The sequence below is a fragment of the Zonotrichia leucophrys genome, chromosome 3 (assembly GCF_028769735.1).
Source record: "Zonotrichia leucophrys gambelii isolate GWCS_2022_RI chromosome 3, RI_Zleu_2.0, whole genome shotgun sequence".
In the NCBI taxonomy this organism is placed as follows: domain Eukaryota; kingdom Metazoa; phylum Chordata; class Aves; order Passeriformes; family Passerellidae; genus Zonotrichia; species Zonotrichia leucophrys.
In genome coordinates, this window is record NC_088172.1 from 60551813 (window position 1) to 60564147 (window position 12335).

The 12335-nt window shown below is 38.8% G+C and overlaps 1 protein-coding gene across 2 annotated transcripts in view; it reads right to left on the minus strand.

Annotated features, from left to right (window-relative positions):
- Window positions 1–12335, minus strand: part of CHRM3 (cholinergic receptor muscarinic 3) — a 264391-nt gene that overhangs the window by 124000 nt on the left and 128056 nt on the right. For both annotated transcript variants that reach the window (XM_064708444.1, XM_064708445.1), the window contains one exon: window positions 1515–1615. In XM_064708444.1, coding sequence (XP_064564514.1) covers window positions 1515–1615 — 101 coding nt within the window. The remainder of the gene's footprint in view (window positions 1–1514; window positions 1616–12335) is intronic.

Sequence of the window (12335 nt, forward strand, 5' to 3'; positions counted from 1 at the left end):
CCTCTCCAGCATAACTAATGTCTTTTGGGACTGCTTCCTTACCCATCAGTTACAACTGGGAAAGATTCTGGATTCTCAAAACAGAAAATATTAATCTTTTTTCTATTCTAGAGATATCAAGACATTTATGAATTACGATCACTTAAATTTAATTTTAACTGCTAAACCAGAAAAATATGTTTTCAATATTTATTAATAAAAATACTGCTATCCTAGGAAGATAAAAGAAAAGAAAGAAGGAATCCCAAACCACAACCTTTCACTTTTTGCAAAATACCTGAAAAACATCTGATTAAATCTGGAATGCTCAATACAACATGAAAGGGAGCTGTGTATGTAACAGCATCCAATATATCTTGTCATAATTTCAGGATAAAAAAATAGGTATAAACATTATTACAAGATTCATCTGAGGCATCTGTTGTTAAAACTGAAGCCATAAAAAATTCAGCCAGTACATTCTGAAGATGCTTTACTGAGATGACTTAGAAACCTTCTCCAGACAGAACTGAGTGACTGAAATCTCAAGATGCTCCAGAAACATTCACAATCAACTTTCAGTGTCACAGTTCCAAAAAAGAATGTGAGGAGAGCTGTTTGTTATGTGCAGAGACTGTGCCAGCATGTGTAAATACAGGCTGTCTAAACCACTGCTACACACCCAAGTTTACAGCTAATTCCATAAAACTAGAAATGCAAACCAAGGTAGAGCTTTTACAGTGTAAGGAATGTAAAAGAAGCACAAATTAGAATGTAGGCATAAACTCTGCAGCTTACCCATTCATGTGAATTATTTTAAGTGCCACCGCAATTGAGACATAAAACAGCATAGCATACAAGGGAGAAAGCAGTCAAGAGACAATAAATGCTGGCAATTTAATCAGAACAATTTAGCCCTTTGCCTAGGTCTGCTAGCTCAGAGGGAGGTGACTTGTTGAAATTAAATGCAACTAGCATATCAAAACAAAAAGGAAAAATACACTTTTCAAAGAAATTGAATACAAACTACTGGATTAACAGCTCTTCTATAGCAAAACTGAATTGTTCATGCATGTAAACCCGTTCAGCCTAGCTCTTACCTGGCTAGCTCTTATTCTGGTAGCTGTGTGGCTGTAGCAACAAGAAGCTCAAGGTTTACTAGATGCTCCAAAACTCATTCAATTTCTCTGCTGGGTTTTCTGCCTAAGCTGAAATTTTCACCACTGCAGCTGCTACTAAATTACCCTACAGGAATGACGGGTATCACCTGTTGTCAGCACCTGCAAGTACTTAAAAAAGACGTAGCAAGAAGACCAAACATATTGTGACAAATGACAGTCTATTTTTGTGCTTCTGTTGACAATAAAACTCATCAAAAAGTTGCAGGGTCGTAATGTTATAAGAGTCCATAAATTGCAAGAGACCTCGACTCCACAATGCGAGCACTGTTGCCAAAACCCAGATGTTTTCCAATATGCTGAATACTTTTACAGATATAGTGTGGATATAAATAGGGTATATTGAATTTTACCTACATGGTCCAGTGAGGATCATCAGAGCAGCTAGTTGGATCAGACACTGTAATTCTGTGAACTCCTCTTTTGGAAACAAAACGGGTACTGTGTCAGCATGTAGGCTGTGAACAAAGCAAAAGATGGAACAATTATTAAAACAGATTACAGAAACATGGGGAAAGCACAGCCATATAAGCTAAAAGGCCTAATTTGGAGGAAGACAAGACAAAAGTTTTTAATATTTTTTATTGCCAAATAATACTGTTTGTTCTTTTCTTTTTTTTTTTTTTCCCTTCACAAACTGAGAGACTGATTTGGAAATAGAACAACTCAAGCAAGAATTTATCACAGAGAGATGTGGAGCAGTGGTAATAACATGGTACTACTGAAAGGCCTTTGGGCTGCTCACTCCAATTTCCAAAGGGCTATGTATGATCACAGTATTTTCAGATGATTTTGTTTTTCAAGCCTGGTGACCAAACTGAAGTAAAGACAACAGCTTCTCCAATATAGCATGAACAGTCGTAGAATCATGGAATACGAGGTCGGACCTTTCTTGGCAAAAGCACAATCTTAAGATAACACAGCAAACTGTCCAGCTGAATCTTAAAATGATCAGTTCTAGGGGATCCACCACTTTCCTAGGGAACTTATTATTTTAAGGCTGCAGCAGCAAGCAAACTCGTGCTGCTTTGTGTCTGAAACTGGACACATCCAGCAGAGAGGAATGATGAGCCTATTCAGACCAAGGAGCAGGTCACCCCAAAGGTAGCATTAAGAACTGGGGTCTCCTTTTCTTCCCCAAATTATGCAACCTTTCAAGCAAACCACTTTAGAAAGTTGGTCTTGAATATAATTTTTCATGTAAAAAATGTAACAGAGGAAGCAAAAATACTAGTAATTAAAACCTAAATAAAACATTTTCCTCTGCAGAAGTTGTAAATTTCTGAATTCAGAAGCAGAGGAGAAAGATTGACTGATCACCATTTCATTACATATAATTAGGGCCAAGTAGAACCATGTGCCATTATTATCCCATTTATTGCCTGTCATTGCAATCTAAGGCTTCCAGACCCCTTTGAATAACTTAAGAGTGAATCTAATCAAGATGTTTCACAGTTTCTTAGTGTCTCTTACCGGAATGCCAAGGGATTTTACTCCCAGGCATTATAAAAAGGAGGCAACAGACCAGAGAGGGAATATAATCGCTGCACTGCAATATATTCCTGTTCAGTTTCTCAGGAAAAAAACCCAAAACCATCACCAAAACTCAACAGCAAGGGTGAGGATATTAACAAATCTCAGACTATATTCCAGTTAATATTCCGAAGGGAAGAAAACACACATTCACCACCCTTGTACATTGCTGCATGCCAGCCCAACACTTGTAACACAGCTCTGATATGCCTTTAACCATGAAGGTCTCCCCCTCCCTTGGTAAAACACTCTCCTGGAAGAAAGCTGTTCCCTCCACTAACCCTGTGCTGTCAAGAAGGACAATGAGTTGGAGTGGAAGCCAATCTGAACGCCCCCTTAAACCAAATGAACACAAGAGGGGCTGTATTTGAATGAATAAACAGAAAGGAAACAAATCAGATTAAAAATGTCCAGAACTTCCATTATTTGTCTTACTAGGAGCGTAAAGCAAATCCTAGCTGGACATGTCAGTGTGGCAACCCTTTCATCGATCCTCTCAGCCCAGGATCCATGTTTAGATGAGAGACTATCACTCCAAACACACTTCCTGAGACATTTCTTTCCCTAGGCATTTCTTGGCCTAGCCTTTACACCACTAAAATGCTCTGTTCCCACCACTGCTCCCAGGCTGGTCACGCACAGGGAGCACAGCGCAAGGAAGCGTGTCTGCACCGAGGATCACGTGGCAAAGAAGGCAAAACTCTCAGGGAGAGGCAAAGAGCAGCCAGGGAGATCATGCTCATCATCAACGCCCTCCCACCTGAGAGGGTTTGCACTCTGTAAAGCTCTGCAAGGATCTCACGGAGCCCTCGGCGCTAAAGCTCGGTCTTTTGGCTCAGGAAGGAAGGCTCCAGACTTCTCAAGACATCAGTTGTGATTTCAGTTCTTCATTCCAGCAACGCCGCTGTAATAATTCATTCATGAAGTATAACTACAATTTACACGGCACGTACCAAATTTTGTTTAATTGAGGTCCCTAGAGGTCCTTAGTGGAATGTTTACAGTGTCAACTATGTGAAGCAACAATGTGAATTGCTCTTAAAAAACTTGAATGTTTAAAAATTAATTGATCCATTTTTTTAATTCACAAAGTATAAATGTTGAAAAAAACTTCTTATTTACACTATCAACACAGAAAAATAACTTAAACTGCTACATGATGAAAGTCAGTTTTAAATAACTTGCAAACTTTTAAGACTGCAAAACAATTGAAAAGAGAAGCCTTTTTTTAGTTAGCTGAGCCTCCTTTTAGTTGAGGAAATTAAGAAATTAAAATTTGAATTTTGGTAATTCCCCTCTTATCAATTTATTACGCTTTTAGTTAGAAAAAACCTAATTTGTTATTAAATTAAGTTCTCAAGCTATTTTCAGTATTAAAAAAAAAATCCCAATAATTTTAGTTTTATGTCATTACTACCAAGATTCCATTTTTACCCTCCTAATAATGCAGGCTGTGACTCGGAGCTTTGGAATTCATTGCCTTAATTTACAATAAACTGAGTGGTCTCAAGTTAGCTCGTGCTGCTTTTATATTCAGCTACAAAGGGAATACACTCTACTCTTGGTAGAACAGTGACCAAGGCCCATTGACAATCCAGCTTGTGCAGAGCATCAAGCTCCAGTTAAACAGTCCTGTCAGCAAAGCCCCATGCTAGACATCAGCATGAACCTCGGACTTCTTGAAAACACCATCAGCCACCTCTAATTTCATGTACTATGTCTGTGCTAGAAAATTAAATTTGAGGGGTGCTTCTAGGCATTGGCACCCAAACTCTGCCACAAAAGTGTAAGCAGGGCTTTAGCTTGGATGTGGTCTGGGAGGCAGCACTACCAAGGAATTTTTGTTAAGCTCTGCATACATGGGCACACTCTGAGGAGGAGAGCACTGAGGAGGAGGAAATTTGTGGCACCACAAATACAGCTGTGATCTCAATACCAAAAAAACCCCAAACCCCAAATGCAGGGACCCGGTGTTCCAGGTACAGAACTGAAAATCACATTTTATGACTTGTACAATTCCTTTCCTATATTCATGAGAATCCCTACTTAAGAAGAGACTCTGTGTGCTGCCTTTACCTTTTAATTTATCTTTGATAAAACCTCACTTGAGACTAGAATATCAGAAAGACCCCTAAATAAGAGAAGTACTTTTTTTAAAAGCAAAACCATGGATACAGTAATTTCTGTCCTGTTTACTTGAGAAGACAAATTTTCACGCATTGACTGCACTTAAAAAATTAGTTCCCATGTTTCACCAAATAGGTTCCTCTCTATGAAAAATAAAATTCACAGACTGGTAAAACTTTATACATAATAAGGTAAATATTTCACATGAGTGTGGATCAAGAGAGATAAAGTGATCTCACATGTTGCAATCTTTTACATGAATTATGTTCAATTTTTGCCTTGTTGTGAGGACAAGAAAAAGTCTCAAAAATTTGAGCTTGTTACATATTTTTATTTTCTTGCTGAATAACCTATTCAAAATCAACACTTTTACACATCACATTTTTTTCAAGCTCAAAACACCTACAGAGGTACCTAAATAGATAAAAAGCATTTTAATAGTTGAATGACTATGAATAATAATGAATATGATCCTGATGCAAAAAAAAAGTCAGAAAAAAGGCAGTTTCTGTTTCCAATGGATTTTAAAGAGCAGAAAATATCTTGATTCTTAAGCTTCAGATGCAAAATGTCTGCAAGATGGAAGAAGCATCTCTCTCTTGTGCTTTTTTCAGTGGATCTCATTAGACAGAGTTTAGGATCATTCTGGACCAAGACAATATCAAAGACAAATGGTAAAAGATCTCAACTGCAATATTTGTACACTTGAAAAGTGTCTCCCCTGTGATATGACAGAAAAACGTGCAACACATAGATCGAAACAGAATTTCTTTGCAGGGACAAATTCAATATCAGAAATTCATCCAACTTGTTCCACCTATATTTATTCAGGATGGCTAAAACCAATCATTTTATGCTCCTTTCGTTCAGTTCAACAGAGGTAAAAACTAATGATTAACAATGTGATTTAGGACAATGTTATTGATGAAGACACATCAATTCACAGTACTGTCTTAGCCAACTCTTTCAGTTGCTGAAGAACTAGAAGCCTTTATTTTAGTTTGAAGTTCTTAGGAGTATGGTAAAACAAAATCCAAACATTTCAGATATGATTTTAGTTTGGTAGTCTCATAGCTCAAAAATTGTTCAATCTAGACACATCACATTTGTTTCACTCTAGAATAGTGACTTCAGTGTTTTATTGACAAAGCTGAGTGCCTATTATGGAAATACTCAGTTAGGGCTGCTCATCATAAAGGTGTTCAACTCAGTTCAGTTCACATACAAAGCATCTCAGCAGTGCACTAAAGTATCTGAATAATCAGTAGAATAAGCAGCTACAAAAAAGGAAAACATCAGGAGAAATACACTAGAAGAATACTTCAACATAACTGCTCTATTACTTATATTTTCTACACGGCTGGCATATAACCCCAAAAGCTTTTTAAAATTTGCAAAGTGATTAGACTCTCTCTTTGATTGTTGTTCCTTCAGGTGCTTACTGATACCTGACTACTAGTGTCTCTGACAAAGATTACAGTTTTACACAGAAATCTTTTAAATGTCATGTATAATTTTATATGAAACTAAGAGATAATAATGGTTAAACAGACCAAAACAGGAAGCTCACTATTTAGTATACAGTTATCAGCATTAATAATTTAGTAAGTGGTTCCACTTAACTTTAGATATCTTTGCAGTCACAGGCATCTACCCCTGAGCTGTACAGGCTGCATAGTCAACACAAGAAAAGCTACCACACCAAAGAACCATTTAATAGAGCTGATGTGTTTTAGTTGTTGGCCCTAGGATGAGATGAAGTGAGATTTAGGAGGTACTCATGCTCACCATCCATTATGCAGCACATGGAAATCTGTTTTGATGAATTCCTTCCTGAGTGTTCATTTATCATGATCACATAGTGGTATCCTTAATTGTTTTTACCAATCCCTTCCATCCACTGTTTAGTCTATAAATGTTCAGATCAATCCAGCCACTTACAATGAGATTAGGCTCCACTATGCACATGGGAAAAAATCCCATACCCCTGCTTGTGGAAGACAGCCTTATCTGAAAATGTTGTTCCAAGAAAACATACAGCTCCATTCCTTTCACACAGATTTAATTTAAGAGTTACTTAGAAGTTTCAAGATATTCATGACTCCCGTATTGACAGCCTTTTCTCCACCCATCTCTGCAACTAATAAGCCCCCCCCAATAAGGTTTTTACTGTAACTGATTACTCTAAACACATGCCAAAAAAAAAAGTCTCACAAAACAGTAGACTTTTCAATATTTTAGAAAGTATTTGGGTGTGACTTATGTACACACGATACATCTGGTGTGTTAAATCTGAGAGAGTGGGAAAGCATAAGTAAAATTTTGAATTATCATGAGGCAGCTGAATGTGCAGTGAGTAATATGCTGCTTTATCAGTTGGAAGCAGATGGACTTTCCTGAAAAGGGATTGTAAGTGTGTTAATGGAAATGTGCAGCTTGCTCACTGGAATACCCAGGTAGGAAATGTCCCATAATTTGGCCTTTCCTAACTATGCCTGCCAGGCAGTACAGGAAAATCCAATGAATGATGAATTTCTTTCTAAACTCCATTTTGTATCACAGATATACAAAACTACCCAAAAAATGTCATAATGAAACATCTCATGAGAAATTATGGGATTAATGATGTTTATAAGCAAAAAGAAGAGACAAGATGTTGGCAAGAGGTGCAATAATCTCAGATACTCTGTCACCCTGGTTTTTTAAGATTTTCTAAGCCTTCTGATGTTGACATTCTTGTAGTGAACTTTCTCACACACTTTCTGTAAATAACTCATTGTTTTGCATTCCTTTATGGAAGAGGAGAGAGTTGATAGACTGTTAGTGTCACTGTCACCCTCCAATCCCTGTCACTTTTGGAAAACTATTAATGTTAGAGTCAGAAAATAAACTTCCCTTTTTTCTTCACCTTGAGAACAGCAGTGTGTGCTTGTGTTCTTTTGTGTCCTATAGTGACATCACTCCCCTACCAAAATCCCCTCTTTCACATCCACAGAGCAGCCACCAGCCTGGCATGGGGTCACCTGCCCTCCTCCAGCCTCACCTGGAGCTCTTGTGGAGCAGGTGCCTTTCCCTGCCTGGGGGCAGGACCCTGGGACACTGTGATGGAGATGTCCACACCATCTCCTGGGGCTATTCCCAGGCACCCAGAGGGTCCCTGGGAAGGTAAGGACAGCCCTGCATGCCCCAGGGACAGCAGCAAACATGGCAGTGCTGACACACCCTCCAGAGCAAATGTCACTTGAATCAGTAAAACAAAATCAGCTAGGAAGCCTTGGATTCACCTCAGCTCTGGGCATCCGTGTCCATGCTGCAGGACCCTCTGCCAAGGAGGCAGGGGATTCCTCATGCCAGGTGCAACCTGTTCCAGCTCGCTCCAGGGAAACCAGCCCAGGGTACGGATCAGCCCTGCAGCTGCACTGGCAGTGCCCTGTGGCCCATACAACACACATCCCTGTGGCCCATGGAGAGCCCAGGTGGAGCAGGCTCATCCTGAAGGACAGCAGCCTGTGGGTGCCTCAGGCTGGAACAGGGAGCAGCATGAGAAAGGAGTGGCAGAGAGGAGCTGCCATCAACTGACCACAACCTCTATCCCCTGTCGCAGACATTTTTTCATACAAATCCTTTCTTTCAGATTTGTCCATCTTCTGGGAAGCAAAGGCCCAGAAGATGAATGTAAACAATTGTTATCAGCTGCTGTGGAATGCAATAGGATCCTCCTGTGATTGGCTCATCTTCCATGTGTACCATTAAGGGCCAATCACAGAAGCAGCTCAGGGACAGATTCCCTGGACACAGAACTTTGTTAAAGATTCTTTCTTTTTCTATTCTTAGCTTAGCAAGCCTCTGCAACTTCTCTCTTTATTCTTTTTTGTATAATTATAATGTATTATATATCATATATCAATAAATCCAGCCTTCTGATCAAGAAACAAGATTCTCGTCCTTCTCTCACCCCAGCGACCTCCCCAGGTCACTGTAATAATCCCCCTGTGCCACCTGAAGGAGCAAAACCTAAGAGGAAACTTCACTGTGGGGAAACAGTCCTGACCCTCTCTGAGAGAATACTGTAAGCATGTTTTGGGACTGTAACATGCATTTTCTCATGTCTAAAAACCCGTTAACCTCTTAAGATCAATAGCAGAATGATTCTCTGTGCAGCTGAAGTTAAAGATCTGTTATTTATTTTGTATTGAATTAGTATACAGAACTTCAGTAGTGGAAAAAGCAGCTCAATCATTTCTTTCTCTTATCAATAAATGGATTTTTTTTGTTTGTTTGTTTATACAAAATAAAAAGTTAAACAGCTTTTGCCTGGTGGGGAGAAGGGATGAGAAAGGGAAAAAAAAAGAAAGCAATTATATGTGGAAAGATAAAACCCCTGACATGAGGCTTTTGTGTCATGCCACATTCTTTCATCAAATTCACAACTTAAACAACAAATCAGATCCCCAAAATTACAAAATATACTATATCATCCCAATGCTTTACTAAAACTAGACAGCCCAGGGAAAATAAGCCAGTGGCTTTGCTATCATGGTTTAACTCTTCTGCTCAGATAATACAGGTTTGGCTTTGCTCAGGATTTATTTAATTCTGAGTATTAGGGAAAGCTTGGAACCGATTACTGCCAAGGGCAGTAGCAATCAACATCTGTTGCTGATATACATTTATTCAGATGAGTTAATATGAGTAAAACAGTGTAAACAGCTCAGAAGTATACAAACTCAGTGGCACAGGAGATGAGGCTCTAATGGGATGTATCTATGAAACAGGGCAATGACCTATGCCCTAAGCAGGACAGAGGATCAGGGCAGACCATACGCTCTGTGTGCTTTGACTTCCATGGGCAGTGTCACAGGAGCAGGCACTTCTGACTGATTCCCTGTAATCACTCCTGCCATGCTGCTCTGCTTGGCTATCCTGGGATTTCACAGGTCGTTATAGCAGTGGAAGTGCTGTCACCTCGACTAAATGTGAAACTACACATTTCTCTTGAGAACTGATGGCAACCCCAGCCATGTTTTCTAGCTGGAATTAACGTGGGCTTTGCCTATACATGTTTCCTTCTACATTTCAATTTAATCACCTTCTGAATTTCAGTTCAATGAAATAGAAAGTGTTGTTTCTATACATCCACAGTAGAAGTGACGCTCCCTAAAGCACAATGATTCTGTTTTCAGTGTTGCTTTGGAAAGCAAATGATGGCCTTTTTCTGATAGATTATATGACTGGAGGTGACTTAAGTTTTTCAAATATTTCAGAAAAATTAGATACCTTAGAAACTGGGGAGAGGGATCATACCTGTTTTCTTTCTGTTGCAGGCTGAAGTATGGAAATGGAAAACCATTTTCATCTTCAAGGAAAGCTTAACCATACCAGACCAACCCCAAAGTGATATGAACCAATGCTACCTATCAGCAATACCAAAATTTTCATGTACCTTACAAGATTCTGTAAAAAACTAAACTAAACTGGCTTTAAGCCAAAAGCCAAATCTGAAGGTAAGATTAAAAGTAGTCTGGTTAGACTGGCAGGAACTGCTGTGTTTGGCTTTATTATTGCCTTTCCCTGGACTATGAAAAGCAGTGTTTTCCCCACAAATAATGTTTTACGTAACATCTTATCCACATCTACAGGCACTTAAGCTATTGGCAATAGCCAATACACTCTCTCTTACACTCTCTTTCTAAAGTATCCTGTAATTGTGGCTTTTGACCCTTTAAGTTACATATTCAGAGGCCACCAGGAACACACCAGTAAAATATTTTATGAACCTTTTGATCTAGAAACTTACTGAATAATTGCAATGCTGGGGAACAAGCCTTAAAACCAGAGGTACTTCCATTCCTATGGTACACAATCACATTAGCTTTATGTTTCTGCTGAAGTAATGCAATTCAAGGCTTAATAACAATATTAAATTGCATAATTAATTTAGAGGCATTAAAGAACACCAGGATGTATTGAGACAATTAAGATCTTTAGCAGCATTACCTTATGATATTTTCTGCCTCTGGAAGGCAACATAATACTAGCACACCATCAGCCCAAGCAAAGCCTCTCGCTGGGATAAGATTTTAAATTACTTAATAAAACTTTACCAGACAAAAAATTCCACGATCATCTCATGAAGTTCATAAGTCAAGTTAGGTCCTGATTTATTACAAGCTAACAGTTGTAATTACAGAAATTAGGCATCTTGCTGACATTACAGAAAATGAGACAGAAAGCTCAGCTATTTTTCTAAGTGCAGCAAAAGGAAAGTCAAAGAGAGAGTGGAAACCCTCAAGGCTGAGCTCAATCTTACATTAGTGTAACAAAATACCAATGCAGAATAACCAACAGAACTCATTGTGCTTTGTGTTCTCCTTGCCAAAAATATGTCAGTATGGGTAACTTCTGAATTAACTGCATTCAGGAGGAATAATACCACTCAAATGATACAAAAATGAAAAGTGCATCAATTCAAAAAAACACTCAATTTTTTTTTCCATCAGAACTAGTCCTATGGCTAAACTTCACAGAGATGTAAGAAATGCTCTGAAGAGGGCTGTTGATACCATTAACTAAACTGTTTATTTAATTGAGATGTGAATCATTCTTTGCAGGGGCCTCTCCCCAGGATCACAGGAAAAAGCCCCCTGACTAATTTAGATTAAATATCCAGTACCTAGACAGGCAACTTTAGTCACTTTGGATTCTACCCAAAACTAAGCCAAAAGTCTGAATAAAAATCTATCCCTTTCCTTCTTATAAAGCAGTGATATCCTCAAGGTCTGAAGATATTTCAAGCCAGAAAATATCACCCTCTTCCCCATCATCTGAAAATAGTCTGAAATCCACTGATTGCTAAGATAAATTTCTAAGTCACCAAGCAACTAAACTCACTGATTAATTCCTGTATTTCTACCTGATTTGTTTTGCTGTTGTTTAATTAGCAGCATTCACAAACAGAAATCTAAGCATTAAGAATGTCTAATGAGGAAATGAGTCAGATGTATATAACTCTGTAACAGGTAATATTAGAGAGGAAATCATACCACCAGTCTTTGTAAACATATGTCAGTGGAGAAATCTATTGGCTTCAGGATGCATGGCTAAACTTTGGTTTTTGACAAGAACTCTACCAAGGATGGCATTTGTTAGACTGAGCCCTGAAGCAGGGAGGAGAGCCAGGTATCACTCTGTATGTCTGTTCCAAATATAATGTAACCCTTAACCACCCTTGTCCACAGGAAAGAGACTGTCCTTGCATTGTCCGGATTATTCTGAGAACTCGAGGCTACAATATCACCCTTCAGGCACCACTCTTGCCACCTTTCTTTCAGCACAGGTTCTCTGACCTCCAGATATCTTCCTTGGTAAAGGTAGGTATCTTCAACCGGCTTTAAGGCAGTACTTCATGCCCTCCTATTTTTTAAAACAGTGCTGCCAGCCAAGCAAATATATTTGTTACAGACAGGAACAGCAGCTCAGCAGCTGATTTTACTCTGAATGTTATCATATTCTTTCATT